Here is a 17,917-nt window from a genome sequence, read left to right as displayed (position 1 = left end):
ATATATAGAAGTTGGGAGGCAGCTGAAGGGCTCAAATGAAAGAAATTCCATGCCAGACCAGGGGGTGGCAGAGTGCACTAAGCCTTTCTCTCTTTCAGATCAGTTACAGGAAATCCCGCCTGGCCCCAGAGACATCACTTCCAGTTCAGGGCCCCGATGACATCATTTCCGGTCCCCGGGCCTGATTACCTCATTTCTGGTTCCAACTCAGCTGACTTCACTTCATTTGCCTGACCATCCATCCATTCTGTTTTGGACTCAAATCTGTATAAACCTGCATCTAATTGCTTACTTTGCAGCCTGATTTCAAGTATACTGGTGGATGCCCCAAACCTTTTCTGTAGCATTTGTTTGTTCATTTGACAAAGTACACGTGTATTTTATTACAAAAAGATGCTTATTTTTGTGGATTTTGATGTGGATAATTGTGGATTGATTTATTTAACTCTTACAGGGCTCCCATTGCATTTCATTATTAATTGTCATTTGTGTTTTTTGCATGCGCTCCTTTTCTCTTATGTAATATTGGTTTGATTGTCTAACGATGTCTAATTTTTAGGCCAGTCCATTTTTCAGTTCATATACCATTTATTTGCGTAAAGGCAGCTCCTAGCCAACATTCTGAACCAGGATATAAACAGGCCGCTGCTGGTAAGAAGACTGTACATCTACCTACTTGTAAGATGCTTGGCTTTGTTACACCTCTGTGCAATTACATTCATTGAGCTAATCCCCTGCACTGGCCCCCAAGAAAGGCCACAAAATGGCCGGCTAGCCTGAGATGAAAGGGCAGTCTGGCTGGATGGAATGGGACTGAGTCGTGCTGAAACATGGATGGGTTTGAAGCATGGAGTTGCTTATTCATTTCTGAGGCTGATTAGGATCGGACACTGAATCTGGAGGGTCACTCTGTATAATGACACCTCATTGGATCATGACAGGTGACAGGAACTGGTCTCATTTCTCCATCTTGTGAACACCAACTCCCTTTTGGCAGCCATATTGAGACAGGTAGGCTGCTTGGCCTTATGCAGATGCTGACCAGAAAGAATCGATTAACTACAAGCTTACATGCTGCCTGAAACGACATAACTAGCACTATCAGGTTGTAACGTCACATTCTATTTGCTTTATATGTCACAAGCTATAATAAAACATATCTGTAATACATCATTAAAAGTGCAACTCTTTTTCCTGCCTGATCTTTTACTCTATTGAGTAGCCTGTGGTTATAGAATGAAAACGACAAGGGGGAAATGGTGAATTGCAGTACTTGACAGTGTGGTAAGAGTAAGAGAATGGAGACGTTTTGTTAAGGTCCATGTAATAAAGGGATAATAGTATAGGGGAAAATAGGGTCACCCTAGGACCCTGCCACAACAAAAAAATCACACTCCTCAAACACAGGCATGAGAAGTGGAGATCTGACAGAATGCAACAACTAGGAGGACAGCTGCAGGTTAATTTCAACTAAGAAAATGGCACTGTTATGCAGCAGGATACCAAAGTCACACAGGAGAATATGTAGAACCTCATAAGGTAGGCTGGACAAATTAGACTCTTGCAAGATAAAGAAACTACTGAAACTGAACAGGATGTGACTTCTGAAATATACAGTGCACCCAATAATATCAAATACACATTTTTCTTTGATTTACCCCTCTGCTCCACAGTTTAAACTTACAAATCAAACAATTCAGACTTCAAAGTGTGATTGAAGTGCACATTGCAGACTTTCATTTAATGGGATTTGCACATGTGTAGGTCACAGCAAGTAGAAATGACAACACTTTTACTATGTGGTCTCCCCATTTCAGGCACTACAATGTTTGGGACAATTGGCGTCACGGTGTTTGTGATACACCAGGTGGGTTTCATTGCTTCATAAAGCAGCAAGGCTTACTTCTCCCCTTTGGAGTCTGTAGTTGCTATTATTTAACTTGAGGACAAGAGGCTGTGTTAATGAAAGTCAAAGAAGCCATTATGAGGCTGAAAAACGAGAAAAAAACAATTAGAGGCATCTGTAAAACCTCAGGATGACCAAAATCAACTGTCTGGAATATCATTAAGAAGAAAGAACACACTGGTGAGCTCAGTAATCATAAAGGGACTGGTAAGCCAAGGAAGACCACCACTGTGATAACAGAAGAATCCTCACCATGGCAAAGAAAAAGCCCCAGACACCTGTCTGACAGACCAGAAACAGTCTTCAGGAGGCAGATGTGGACGTGTCAGAGACGACTATCAGCAGAAGACTTCACGAACAGAAATACAGAGGCCGCACTGCAAACTACTAGTTAGCCACAAAAACTTAGGACTGCCAGATTACAGTTTGAGAAAAATTATTTCTAAGATCCTGCAGAATTCTAGAGAAAGGCCTTGTGGACAGATGAGACAAAGATGAACCTGCAACAGAGTGATATAAAGAGCAAGTACTGGAGACAAAAAGGAATCTGCCCATAGATCCAAAGCAGACCACCTTTTCTATTAAACGTGGTGCTGCAGTGTTATGGCTTGGGCATGCATGGCTGCCACAGTTACAGGCACAGGTCATCTTCATTGATGATGGGCTGATCTGCTCAAGTTCCAGTAAATGCCTCCAAACTCACGGACAGTTCCTCATCCTACAACAAGATAAAAACCCCAAGGCAGTCACCTCATTTAAATCCAATTGAGCAGGCCTTCCATAGCTGAAGAGAAAAACTTAAGGAGATAAATTGCAACAAGCTGGAGGTGAAGATGGCTGCATTAGTGGCTTGGCAGAGCATCACCAGAGAAGATCACTCAGCACCTATAAATCAATTGCAGATGTCAAGCAGTCATTGCATGCAAGGGATATGTGACAAAGTGCTGAATATAATGGCTTTAATAGACCTGCCATTGCTGTGTCCCAAACATTATGTTGTCCTGAAATGGGGGGACCGTATAGATAAAGTGTTGTCATTTCTACATGGTGTGACCAAAAAGTATGCAAATCCCCTTAAGTGAAAGTCTACAATATGCACATCTGAATTGTTTGATTTGTAATTTTAAACTGTGGAGCAGAGGGTTAAATCAAGGAAAAATGTGTCTTTGTCCCAGACATTATGGAGGGCACTATAGCCACAAGAAACCTTGATCTGAAAAAATGCTTAGATGTACAGTAGCAGGATCAGCCTCAGAAGGTAAAGGCTGCAAACTGTCAAAGATTAAGCTTCTGTCAATAAAACACAAGAACTTACAATTCAAAAATGTGAAATGTTTACAAAAATGTAAAAAAATAGAGATTACTGTATATTGGATTACAAACCCTGATAGGCGTGGGTTTCCTCCGGGCACTCCGGTTTCCTCCCACAGTCCAAAGACATGCAGGTTAGGTGGATTGGCGATTCTAAATTGGCCCTAGTGTGTGCTTGGTGTGTGGGTGTATTTGTGTGTGTCCTGCGGTGGGTTGGCACCCTGCCCAGGATTGGTTCCTGCCTTGTGCCCTGTGTTGGCTGGGATTGGCTCCAGCAGACCCCCGTGACCCTGTGTTCGGATTCAGCGGGTTGGAAAATGGATGGATGGAAACCCTGATAGGTTAGACCTCTCATAGTTTAGGCTGCAATGTGAAAGTGTAAGGCTGCAGAGAACTCTGATCGTACAGGACTGAGCTCTGATTTTGAAAATTCCATTGCCTTACCTGTCTACTGTGTGACAACAAAAGAGATGACACCACAGAAAGTGATGGATGAACTCCTTGAACAGTGAAACTGCAGGACACAGGATCTGACTGTGGACAAACAGCATACTATTGATGTCTGACAGAATCAGCATCCCGTGGGAAAAGCTGCAGGATTGCAATGTCTGACAGGAAGCAGATTTCTTTTGATAAGTAACAAAGGGAATAAGATCAGACAGAATGAGACCACTAGGCGGTAAAACAGTAGGCTAATGAGATCTAAGAGGACTGTATGAAGATTGAGTGTCAGACTGCAGAAGTTTGAAATTTGATTGGGTCAGACTAGTAGAAGACAAATACCCCCAAAATCTAACAGGATCAGTCTGCTGTAGGAAAAAGAGGTTTGATAGTTTCAGCCTCCAATAGGTAAAAGGCCTGAGATCTGTCAGGATCAGTCTCCAAAGGGTGAAACAGCAAGACGATGAGCTTGAAGAGGATTAGTGCCTACCCTACAAACCACCAGTTCCATCAAAGTCTTTGCAATTGGACCAGTGAAAGCTCAGGATGAAGTTTTAAATGTAAGTCTCTGAATGAAGGAAGCCTTGAAAGCAAATCTATCTGTGTATAATAAACCCAGCAGAGCCTACTGGAGTCCTGAAGAGCAGTTTTATTCACGTTCCGTTCCTATGAGCATGGAACCTTATTAACTGGTATGGCGCTCAATAAAACATGATAACGCTTGCAGGCCGTGCTGCCGAGACAGAGCGCCAGGCTTCACAGCAATAAACTCAGAATCCGGGCGCTCAGCTGAAGATTGAAGAAAAATGCCTGTGAAACGTCTTGTCTGGAAAGCAATAAAAATGCAAACAAATTGTGTCTGCATCCCGAGGCTGGCTGCTGGGATGGGATGTTGGGGGGGTGAATGTGACTCTAGTAGAATTTTTGGGATGCCAGCTGGATGCCAGATACAATATTGTTTTTCTTTCCCATCTTTGAAGTATTATTTTATTTGGATGACAATGCTGCAGATTAATCCACCTCTTTAATTCACATTGGATCAATTTGTGTTCAGGCTGTTAACCTGTTTTCATCCTATCACCCATTCCCTCCTTCACATTATCAACTTCTTTTTTGTTAAATTAAAAATCTGCTCAATCTGCTTCATCACACTGTAGTCTTTACTGCCTCCTGGTGAGGAAACTAAGCGCCTTGGTTCTAACTGCACTCTCATTCTTTGACAAATGGAAGCTCGCAGCCCGGACCACGACCTTCATCTCAGCAGTATTGGCTTCAGTGGTGCTGAGGCTCATTCATTATTCAAATGTGTGGCCACTGCTTCCGCCCAGCAGGGACAATTAGCGACGATTATCACAGGGAAAGTGATGCATCCCTGCTCGAGTCCTTCTGTGACCTCCGCAGATGTGCGCTAAATATTCATGCCGGATGAACCGCTGTTGTGGGAGACGTTTTTCAGCCTGAGTTCCCTGATCTTATCATTATTCCCTGGCAATGAAAACATGACAGAATTGGACAGAATTAAAGTCAGAAGCACTCAAAGTGGGATGTGGTGCCCAATAGGGGTCAGCATGCAAAAAGTAAATAAACATATACAAATTATAAGGAATGTCAAAAGTGTGAGATGCATTAACACAGGCAGCCTGGGATGACCAAGTAGGTCTTTGCAAGGTCTCCCTGGATGGGCAAATGGGTTTGGGGGAAGCAGAGGTATATAATTTTTTAGAAGCTTGGATATTGATTCCCAATTCAAGATATGGAATCTACTACTTGCACAGATGAAGTAAGATAAAGATGAAGTAAAGTAAAGAACTTGACATTTTAGAGCTGATCAACTTCTGAAGGGGTAATAATCAAGATCTAAATGCAGCAATCTCAGACTCCAAATGGTATAACAACAAATGGCACTACAGTATGTTATGACAACTTGCTAGGAAATTTGGACAATGTGAAGATCAGATTCAAGTTCCTACAAGTAGGCTTCAGAATATTATTGCAATTTGATGGGATCAGCCCCAGAGTTTCAATGCAAAAGATGGATATTGGGCAGGACAAGGTTATTGTTGATTCATTTACAGTAGAAGTCACAGTGACATAGTGTCAGAATTCTTGAACCCCCTGCAATAATGGAGGTTGGGTTACCTACTTGAAGAAGCATTTAGAGTAGAACACCAATTTAACTTTTCCATTGTAACAAAGAACAATAAAGATCATAAAGGTTTGAGGAAACCTGTGGTAATTCCTGTATAATTAAAAAATAAAACAACATAACAATTTACTGAAACACATAATAACATCTTTTCAGAGCTATCCTAAGCTACATTGACTCCATGATGGTGGCTGTGTGTGTGAGGTGGCTCTAAGTGTGTGGGAACTGGAAATTATGTCACTTAGCAGCCCTTGGCTGATCGCTGGATCTGCAAGTAGAATGAGTGGTGACGTATTAGGTCAGTGTTTCTCAACCTTTAAGTATTTGCCACCCGAGTTTTCATAACAGTTTTAATCATGCCCCCCTAACGTTTTTTTGAAACCCTAATAAAATTTATTCCTATATTTCGTGCTGCCGATACACTGCTACAAGTTTAAAATTTCCCTACGAATAGCGAAATTACGCCACATATGGCAACATTCGCGCCCCCTTTTTTGTTACTTCGCACCCCACTAGGGGGGCACACCCCACAGTTTGAGAACTGCTGTATTAGGTGATAGCGCCAACCCTCAGCGCAAAGTGGTCCTGAAGTTGTCTCCCAAATGTGACACCATATTTAGCATTTTCACACATTTTAAGTTTTTTCGGTTGCTGTTGTTGACATAAAAATGCTCTTGTCTGAAGAGGTGCAATTCTTTTAATGAAAAAGTTCTGTAATTTTCAAGTCAAAGTTATTTCTTCACAAACATGGTATATATGCAGTTACCATGTAAAATTGTATTCTAAAGTTAAGCATTTTATACAAAATTTTCTTGCCCAACATGGCACTTTGAAATGTAGGGCACAGAACTCCACTGGAAAACAAAAGCTTAAAAAGTGGCAAAAGTTTTGATAAATATTTAAATATGCCTTCTGTGCTGTTTACGCTTGTTTGTCTCATCAAAAGAGATCTGGAAATAATCATTTTAATGTACATTCCTAGTACTATTTTTCTTGAGGTAAGGATACATTTTCTATTCACATAAATAAGGAAGGAAATGAAAACAAAACCAACCGCATGGCAAATAAAAGTTTACTGTCATTTGGTCTTTTGAGTGGAAACCACGCACTGGGGGCGTAAAAGGTTGTTACGCAGGAAAACTAAGTGCTGAGCTATTGTGCACGTTGGGTTTTCTTTTAAAATGGTTGAACCTCATAATATTGATTTTTTTTTTGCTCAAAAATGACATTTATAAACTATTTTACAATGTGTGTGTACAGGGCCGCTGCTGGCCAAATGGGTGCCCTAAGCAGAAATTTACTTTTGTGCCCCCCCCCCCCAAATATTAGTTAGGCAGCCATAACAGAGGTGAGGGCGCGCGCGTCATCACGTGTGCTTAGCCTACTCTGCGTTCACCATAAAATGCAATATATACGTTTATATTTTTGTTTATTTGTATATGTATATTATTAATATTAATTTATTATTATAATATATAAAAACGATTTTTTTGAGCAGCTGGGATGGTGCCCCCCTGGGAGTTGGTGCCCTACGCAGACTGCGTACTCTGCATATAGGGAGCGGCGGTACTGTGTGTGTAATTGAAAGATGTGGATCAATACTCGATAACTGTCTTGGCTTGAAAAATAGACATATTTGGTAGGTTTTAAGTGCCCTATAGACTACAAAAGAAAGTACTAGTGTAGGCATGATGTTTATTAATTTATATAAAGCACTTATTTTTTGAGCACAATTTCATGTGACAAATACATGTACCTGTATAGCATGTTAATGAAGAAATAACTTTGACTTACTGAACTTATCCTTTAATGCTACATTCGTGTTGTAGCTAAAAGTGACTCTCTCCTGATTTTTGCTTTGTTTCTGTTTTTTTTTTTGACTACTCACATACATTTTGGGACTGATCCAGATCTGTCCATCCTGATTGTGCCATGCATGCACAAAAGGAATAAAACAGACAGATGCAAACTAAAAGATGGTGGTTGCTGCTCTACTTCACATCGACTTTCCAGTGTAGAATGTGTGTGAATTTGTGATGGCAAGGAAGAGAATCAAGAAACAAACGATCAGAGCTAGATGCAAAACAGTCGACAGCAGTGGAAATACTTTCTGAAATGTTTTCACTCCATGATGTTTTTTTGCTAATCATACTTTTCTAAAAATACAATTGTCAATTTTCTATATTTTAGACTTTTTTCCATTGTTTCCACTACCACCTGGGTGTTCTCCTGTATTTCAAACTCATTTACCTCTCGGCTGAAGTCATAGACTATTCAAACAAATGTTTAGAGTCTACATTATGCCTGAGTTTTGCAGTTTAAAGAACAGCTGCACTGTTAACATATAACAGACCTCAATGTTATTATATATGTATTTTTATTCAAATGCTTTATATCCTTATTTCCACCTGGTTTGGAGTTATCAGGCTGTTCGGCACATTGTTATAAATAATCTTGTGGTTGTAATCTGCAGTGGGAAGACGGGGACAAGGAGGACAAGCAAGAGAAGCCTTTTCTGTCACACTTGCCGCAATGGCGTATAATAATCTGCTCTGTTTATGACATGGGCAGAATTTCACCAGTTCCTCCTTCCACTGATGCTTTGAGCACAGATGTTGTCTTTGGTAGTTTGGCCAATTGCATGATTTGAGTAGCGCTTTGCTATTTTCTTTTTATTATCAGGATGGAGCTCTTTGTTGTCTACTTGCTAACGTAAGCAGATTTTCTTGCATTCGCCCATCTGTTGTCTGTAATGTCATGTGAAGCGACACACCAGTTTTTCACAGTTTCATTTAGCCTAAAAACGTTCAAAATATATTTTTCTTTTTGTTGGAATTAAATATTTTTTTTGTGGCTGGCTCTGTGAAGGTTTGATGAGGAGACCCTTTGGGTCAGGATGCCTGCCCCCTCTTAGGGAGCATCTACTGTGCCAGTGCACTTGCAGTACCATCTTGTTTACAGTTGCTCCCTGTTAGGAACCTTAGTTTGGTGTCATGAGGGACAATTTGTACTGATTATTTTATACATAAAATGAATAATTCCCATTGTTATTATTTTTATGGTTTCAATGTTAATGTCATCATAGCATCATTCTGAGACTGAGGTTGAGATTGTGCGTATTGTCACCTATTGCTGGTCACGTATTTCGACGGCAGCACTGAACGTGAGTCACGATTGCTGGCACTTTTTGAGAGGGTGTTGCTGTAGTGTTACAGTGCAAGATTTTGGATAAATTTAAGACAAATTATTTGTGAGTTCTTTGTTAGACAGTCACAACTTGACTTTGTTTTTTCCACCCACATTTTTGCACACTTGTTTATGCTGTGATGTTGGGCTTCTTTTGACATCCTACAGTGGCTGCAGTGAAGTAGAAGAACTGCTGTTACTCTCTGTTGTTCTGGCATTATCAACCTCCTTCTACATATATTATGTTCTAGATGCAATGCCGACATTACAATTTCTTCAGAGACAGATAGAAGGTGAGTTCCACTTTGAGGGCTGATAGTGAGCCGATGTGCAGAAGCTACTATATTTTAGAGAAGGCTTCCCTGTGGAAGGACAGATGTTTTTCTAAATGTGGTAGTGGAGTGAACCAGTAAGAATATCAGTACTCCTACAGACAGAACAGGGACGTGTGGCCCCCTTCAAGCTCTGACGTCCTGGCTCAGACCTCTGTCTGTTATACATGTTGTGTTTACAGTCAGAGATTTTATTATCTGTTTTATTGTTGTTTTTGTTATTTATTTTTCATATTTTTATATAGTATATGTGTGATGTTTCTTTATTATTTAATATTTATGTGCTCTTTAAAAGTTTATCCATTCCCAGACATCACAGCTGCTGGGTCCTCCCTGTGCCTTTATAATCAGGGCAGAGGGAAGAACCCAGCAGTGGATCATTGAGTTTGTAAGGAGTTGTTTGGCAAGTACTGCTTTTTCTTTGGATTCTCTGTTTTTTGTGAGTTATTTGAGTTTGGGTTTTGCATTCACATTTTGAATTGGACTACTTTGCCTCAGATTGCCTTTTTGGGCAGTGCCTTTTGATCTTTTTGTATTTCACTGTGTGAAACTCCTGTTCACAACAATACCAACCATTCTTTTGTTTATTTCCTTCTAAAACCTTAAAGTCCAATCCATGTATGTCCTTGAGGGTGAATATTTCCAGTTGCTCACAACATTCCCAACTAAAGTGTCCCATGGTGTTATAGTTCACTATATTTCCAGTGAGCACTGATGTTTGAGCACAGGGAAAAGAAACATCAATAGACTGGCCCTCTCTGAATAGGAACAAGAAGATGACAGGAGGCAACTTTGTTCCGTATAATAATAACCAAAGGTCAGGTCCACACTTCCGGGAACATGATCCAGGAACGGCATAAAAGAGTAACTCTGTATTATGCCAGTCATGAATTCGGGTTAGCTGGGTCGCAGCACAGACTCACTCTGCCTGTTCTTTTAATTGAAGCTATTTGCTGGCACAGCAGATTGTGAGGAACCGAGAAGATGTGTGCATTTTTGAGAAAGAATGAAAAAAAAAATCTTCTAGAATACTCCAATATTGCTATCAAAACATAATCGAGAAGGCAAAACCATAAGCAAAGTCATACCAAGAATTGTCAGGAGTTGTTACCAAAACTACAAGACTGTCACTGGAATTAAAACCCTAAGACTATGAACTGAATGTGGAAGTGGGGACATAAGAGTCATTAACCAGATTCCCTAACACTTTGAATTCAAGACTAAAACTGCTCAAGGTTTCAATCCGTAATCTCGGACAGACAGTTGAAGCGTTGCACTGAAACTTTGTGTGGTGTTATGGGTCCACAGCTCTCCAGCAAAGGCCAGTTCGTTTTAAATAAATAATCGCCACGCTCGCGGCTTAGCGAGGGGGCGTGGTAGCTGTAGCGAGCCGCAGGGCGATCTGCGGTGTGGGCGTTTCTCGCCTAAGTGCACAGGTGAGAGACTGCCCACATCCGTGATTGTTCCTGTGCCTAATGGGCTGCAGCTGCTATGTCCTCTCCGCATATATAGAGAAGCGCGAGCCGGTTAAGGGGAAGAACAAAAAGAAGAAAGAGGGAGGAGAACGGGAGGTAGGAGGAAGCAGGTGGAGAAAGCCGGTGTGAGGAAGGAGAGCGAGTGTGTGAGCGAGAGCAGGCTCGCATTAGAGAAAACAGGCAGCTGGGAAGAGAGCCCACGAGGGGAGTGTATGGCCGACACTCAGTGGGGCCGAGAAAGCGGTCGCTCCAGCTGAGCGACTAAGTAGCTGGAGTGACCAGTAGAGGTATCGACTTGGCCGTTGCTAGGAGCGGGAGTCGAGGAGGCTTTGGGCTGGTATAGCCCCAGCGTGAGCGCCTTGGCCGCTGGGAAATATCCCAAGTCTCGGTCCGGTTGGGAGCCCAACGAAGCCAAGGATCGGAGGGCTACCGGATCTGAATGAAGGGCAGCTGTTCCTGCAGGTAGGCGACTCTCCTGTCGAGCAGCCCAAATGGGAGTAGCAGGGGAGCCGCCATGGTAAAGGAAGACACTGGGCTTTATAACCTTAAAGGATTGCTTCTTGTTGGATTTTTAATCTCGTTATTTTTAGAAGAGTTTTTCTATTTATTGATTTGAACTTCCACATGTTTTAAGTTTATTGACTTGAACTTTGCACAGTTGCACTTTTGTTTTGATTGTCTGTTTAATAAAAGCACTTTGCACTTTTAAATCATCCCCTTGCTCATTGTTATTGCCTCACTGTCTAGCTCATCGGTGACATTACCGACGGTGTTGGGTTCAAGGGCTCCCTAATAGCCGATGGGAGTGTGGAGCAGAACCCGCATCGTCACACTTTGTCACTTGATGTGTAGCATCTCTTGGGTGGCAATAGTTAAGGAATTCACCAAAAAAAAAGCGAAGATCTTTAAAATGCCAATGTGACACACTTAAAATTAAATATCAATAATTTGAATATCATTGTCAAATTTAAGAATTAATCCAAAAAACAAATATGGTTCTGATCCTTGAAATTACAATAAAGCTTTAGGAATATTCAAAATCAATTAACAGAAAGCATTTACCAAAGACAAAAGAAATTGTTCCAAGTATACTTATCCTTAAAACTGTGGAAAGAGAATTTTTTTTTCACTTACTGCATTCAAACTCTCCCTAGCGCAAACCTGCAGCATATTCTTCATCAGAATGAGGAACTCAATAATTTGTGGACTACACTGGGCTTCTTTATTGCCGTTGCAAAAAAGGCAGTAGGGAAAAAATAGAAAGTGTTCAGTAATTAACGCCAGACTGAAGGCCTAAGAGTTCTGCTCGGTCAAACCCAGCTGCTTTTATAACCGCACACAGGCCCGGCCTTAGGCATAGGCGAAGTAGGCGACCGCCTAGGGCCCCGGCGTCCGGGGGGCCCCGGATCGACTCCTTGGTCTATTTTTCACGCATTTCACAGAGCTTCCAGGGGGCTCCGCCCCCCTCAGGGGGCCCCTGTACCCCCCTTTCGCCTAGGGCCCCATAATACCTAAGACCGGGCCTGCCGCACACTTCCTTGTTAATAAAAGACGGCAAGTAAAGATTACAAAATGGATTGCATGTCAAAAGTCAAGAAAATAAGTCATAGATTGAAAGTCAACAAAAGAATCAATTTCAGAAATCAAAGTAAAAAAAGAAACGGTATGCAGTAGTTCTAAGTACCAAGACACATGTACAACAACTCTCTAGAATAGTTCAGTCTTGGATGAAGCATACTTCATCACCCTGGTTTAATAATAATAATAATAATACATTTTATTTATATAGCGCCTTTCCCATGCTCAAGGCACTTACAGAATATAATAAAGAACAGCAGTGTATACAGTATATAGCATTGTACAAACCAGATAAATAAATAAAGAAGATTAAGACAGTGAATTCTGGAAAAAAAAAAAATTAGGGTTAGTTTACAAAGCGTTGTGTTGGTGACATCTAGTAGGATTGACTACTGCAATGTGGTGTTCACTGGATGTTCAAACTGTTCTTTATACAGCCTCCAGTTAATCCAAAATGCAGCTGCAAGAATTATTACAAGAACAAGAAAATACGAACACATAACTCCAGTTCTTAAATCCTTACACTGGCTCCCGGTTAAGTTTAGGGCAGATTTCAAAATCCTTCTTTTAACATATAAAGCATTAAATGGTCGAGGTCCGGCTTACTTGTCTGAACTTATCATGACTTACAAACCAGAGCGCACATTAAGATCTCATGATGCCAGTCTGCTTATGATTCCAAGGATTAATAAAATAACAGTGGGAGGTCGGGCTTTTAGTTACAGGGCCCCTAAACTGTGGAATGGTCTACCTGCTACTATAAGAGATGCCCCTTCGGTCTCAGCTTTTAAATCCCGGCTGAAGACTCACTACTTCAGTTTAGCATATCCTGACTAGAGCTGCTGATTACCTGTACAGACTGCATCTCTGTTGTTAGTCATTAGCACTTAAACATAAGTAACATGACAGTTATAATTGTATACTAACCCTCACTTATTCTGTTTTTCTTCTCGGTGCTCAAATGTGGCACTTGGTGCCACGGCCCACCTGCCAAGTTGTTTTGCCTGCCTAAGGAAAAGTCATCCGTGATGGAGGATCGCAGGAATCGTGGGAAAGAGGGGTCCTTTCATCGGATTGGCTGGCCCAGCAATGTTTCAGCCATGGAATGGCCAAATGGGGGAGGCAGCTTGAAGGATGAGGTCTCCAGGACTCTACACAAATCCAAATCTTGTTGTGGGATATATCATCTACTGTTAAATTCTGCTCTGTACTTCTAAAATTTATATTTTTTATTTCTTACTATATTGAGAAATTGTTCTGTTCTGTGTACTGCATTGTATTGTATTGACCCCCTTCTTTTGACACCCACTGCACGCCCAACCTACCTGGAAAGGGGTCTCTCTTTGAACTGCCTTTCCCAAGGTTTCTTCCATTTTTTCCCTACAAGGTTTTTTTGGGAGTTTTTCCTTGTCTTCTTAGAGAGTCAAAGCTGGGGGGCTGTCAAGAGGCAGGGCCTGTTAAAGCCCATTGCGGCACTTCCTGTGTGATTTTGGGCTATACAAAAATAAGCTGTATTGTATTGTATTGTATTGCCCCTGTCACGCACATACACATGAGAGACAGGTTAAGGGTTTAAGTGATAATAATCCACAATAATCCACCAATCTAGGTGGTGGCACTGTGTGCCTGCAGACCAAAAGACTGACATCTCTCCTCCGCCAATGTCACTTCCAGTGTCCATCTACATGGACCCGCCTCTTCCTGCCTGACTACCATATGACCGGAAGACCTGACATCTTGGGCAACCCACTTCTTGAGACTCACATCTGAAAAGACTTTTTGTGTTTTAAATGCATTTTCTTTGCTTTTTGCATTAATTCAATTATGTAGGGTTTGCCTAACACTCTAACAGCTTCTGTCATGTTCGTACACCCCCAAGCAACCAGGAGTGAATCTTGACAGCAAGTTGACCAAAATAGTGGGTAAAGAAAGTGCATTACAGTAATAAAATAAATCATATATAATATAAACAAAACACACATCTAGAAATGATCTTTGCACTTCAAAACTCCCAAAAATGTATAAAGAGAATTAAAAAATGTAGTACATCCATAAAAATTCTTTAGTGATGTCTGAGTCATAATAGTTTCATTGCTTTGTATAAAGTGTTCTAATAGCTAAGACAAAGCGTTGACTTAATACAATAATTAGTCTGTTATCATACTGAGCCTGTTTTAATAAAAGCAGACCTTATACAGCAAATGAGATGGAAAATCTAGTGAAAGAGCTCATATTCTGGTGACTTTAGCGCCACCCAGTGGCCAACACAGATAAAGCAAGCAAGCTATGCTACATCAAGGGTACCAGTGCACCACACTGGCTGGCCAGTTAACATCGGCTTGTAAAGAAAATAAAACTTACCGGCAACAAGAACTGGTGCCAGGACTACCAGCAGTCGAATCCAACATCCATGAGTGGCCATCTTTACTCTGAAACAAAAGATGGAGAGACATTAAGACAAAGTGGCTGAAAATGAGAAGGAAGGAGGCAAAAGGAAAGAAAGGGCTGAGTGGGTAAACTTTGGTGAGAACTTATTTAGTGAAACAATGGACATTGGCAGATAAATTAGGCTGGGAGGAGATTTGGGACCACAGTGGACATTAATGGAGGAGATGACTTGGGGGCACACACTGGCTGGTAATGTTTGAATTGAGGAGGTGAAGTGATTCCGGGACACAGCAGACATTAGTGGGTGAGGTGACTGGGGGACACTAGTAATGGTTAAATCTGGTAAAGTGAAGAGATTCAGGGACATACTAAACTTTAGTGACATGAGGTGACTTTGGGATACACTGAAAACTTGTGGTTAAAATAACTGAGGTGACCTGTGGAGAAAAGTGGCACGTTGGCAGAGTGCTAGCACTGCTGCCTTGCAGTAAGGAGGCCTGAGTGAGTGGCTTTCTCAAAGACATGTGGGTTAGGTGGATTGGTGACACTAAAAAGGCCATAGTGTGTGGTTGGGGTGTTAGTGTGTATGAGTGTGTTCTTTCTGTGATGAACTGGCACCATGTCCAGTGTTTGTTCCTGCCTTGTGTCCAATGCTAGCAGGGATAGCCTTTGGCACCCCCTTCAATGCTGTTTAGGACTAAGTGGGTTAGAAAATGACTGACTGATCTGCAGAGACCCCAAAAGTTACTGATTAGACTGGAGTGGTGAGGTCAGTTTAGGGATGCAAGGGGAATTAGTGATTAAACTGCAGATTTAAACTGGGCAGTGAGGTGACTTAGTAGCCCACTGGCTGGGAGTATAAGTAAAGGAGTGGAGTGGTGGCTCTGAGGCTAGGAAGGTTGGCGGTTCAAATCCCGTAAATACCAATAGGGACTCTGCTCTGTTGGGCCTTTGAGCAAGGCCCTTAACCTGCAATTGCTGAGCGCTTTGAGTAGTAAGAAAAGCGCTATATAAATGCAAAGAATTATTAAAGGAGACACTGGGAATTCACAGTTAAGCAGGGTTGAGGACACAAAGTTAAAATGAGACTTGGGGCACATTTTTAATGGAGAGTCAAAAGAGATGTAACCAATTGTATCATAAATGTTGTAAGTTGCCTTGGATAAAGGCATTAGCCAAATAAGTAAATGTAATGTAATATAATGTAATGGAGAAGACACAGGCCCTGAAGTGTAGCAGGTGTGACATGGTCATAAATTAGGAGTCTAAACTGGGAGCTGACGCAACTCATATGGGGGAGTGGCTTGTGAACACAGTGGGCATTAGGGACTGAACTTGATTGGCAAACACACCTAAAGCTTATTTCAACTCTTATTCTACTCCCTCTAGCCAAGCTGTGCACACCACACCTGTGGAGAGGGGTCCTCAGGTGTGTTAGACCTCCAGTTAGATGTTGCCTCTCATAGTTACTTCTGAATCATCAGCACCTGTTCACAGACTCCACATCCGTGACAGCATGGCACGTGCATCTCGAGTGAGCTAGCGGAGGAGCATGTGGAGAGCCTGAAGAGCAGTACGCTAGACGTGAAGGCAGCTCTACCCGAGTCACCTCTGCAGCAGTGACTTGTTGTTTTTCATTTAATACCGAATGCCTTTTTAAATAATAGATGAAGCCAGACAAGGACTTAAGAAACCTGAACCGACCTCTCTGAATGTTTGCGTCCATACCTTCAGGGGTATCAGCCTCAAAGGCACAAGCTTTCTCCTTGCCTGGCGCTGATGTGAAGCTCATGAGGGCATCTGTCTAACAAAGAGGTGCAGAGTGAGGCAGGGGGTCTGCAAACGAGCTCCAGCAATGCGTCAGCTCTGGGGCAGGTTCAGCAAATTTGAAAATATGCAAAAATATGCACTCTTTGGCGGGAAATGTAATGTGCGGCACTCTCAGCCACAGGGCACAGATTACCGGATAATTGTTGGAAAAGTATAAACTAATTATGGAGTCATTATACAGTAATCATACGGCAATTATTGTAGCATTACTTGATAACTGTTTAGCACTCTAATTCTAATTTATACTCTATTAATTCTATTATGTTTATAAAGTGAAGGCCTATACATCTTGGTGGCCGAGGCCCACCAGTGATGACCTCAGAAGCACCAGGTTACAAGCAGCATAATAAACCATCCATGCCAGGCATCAAGCGTCACAAACAGTAAAATGCTAAATATTGATTTTGCTGACTTCTAAAAGATCCGCTTACAGTACACACCCACCAGGGAGCACTGTGGGACAGGGGCTATTGGTGGCAGGTAACCCTGAATGTGTAGCAACAGGAGAGGCATTGAGACCGTGACGTGTAATCTTTGTCAACGCAGATGGAAACCCCTGGAGTCCTGCGGTTTGTTCCTTTGCTCTGTTTTTCTAAGACATAGAGCTCCTCACTCTCCTGCATCTGGACTTAATTATTTCCAACCGCTATGGGACTCATCTTGTGCCGTTACTGCCTCTGGATGTCAATGTGAAGCCATACTGCTGTGGGATTCAGGCTCGAGGTCTTTGTAATTCAAGCTTCTTAAAGCTTGGGAACTGAAGCCCAGTCGTGGCTGCCTTGAGGCTGGTCTTGACATGCTGACATGAGGCTTTGGGAATTTACTTGAATCTTCGACTCTTAGGACTTGACTTTGCACTACAAGCTAGCTGCATGCCTTGCCAATCTGATTAGACTCCACAGGACAAGTGAATTATCACAGGGTATTGGACTAATGGCAGGCCCATTAGATCAACATTAGTGCCCCCACACATGAAATCTTTGAAGTAACACACCTCGGGGCTCAAACGCCCCTTCTCTCACTCCTCTTTTCACAAACAACATGCTGTAAAGACCCAATTTACTTAATAATAGAACAAATGGTGTGTTATAGCCCAGCTCCTGTCTTTAATAGAATATAACTGGGTCCTCCTACACACTACACTGCTGTATGTTGTCATGGAGGACCAAGTAGAAATTCCAACAGCAGGCAAATGAATACACTACAAGACATGAGTTCAAGCTGTATGCTGCCCTAGTTGTACGTACTGCACTCTGGCACAGGCCACATTACCAGTTATACTAGACTAACACCAACAGGGCTGTCATATAATGCTAATTACCGT

At 41.9% G+C, this 17,917-nt stretch overlaps 1 protein-coding gene across 1 annotated transcript in view; it reads right to left on the bottom strand.

Moving 5' to 3' along the window:
* ncanb (neurocan b) overlaps positions 1–17,917 on the bottom strand; it is a 166,016-nt gene that overhangs the window by 109,207 nt on the left and 38,892 nt on the right. Inside the window, 1 exon segment of the mRNA XM_051934684.1 lies at positions 14,737–14,804. Coding sequence (XP_051790644.1) covers positions 14,737–14,804 — 68 coding nt within the window.

This window comes from Erpetoichthys calabaricus, chromosome 12, assembly GCF_900747795.2.
Source record: "Erpetoichthys calabaricus chromosome 12, fErpCal1.3, whole genome shotgun sequence".
Classification (NCBI taxonomy): Eukaryota; Metazoa; Chordata; class Cladistia; order Polypteriformes; family Polypteridae; genus Erpetoichthys; species Erpetoichthys calabaricus.
The sequence above is the reverse complement of the archived record's forward strand: the minus strand, read 5'-3'. Positions and strand labels throughout refer to the sequence as shown.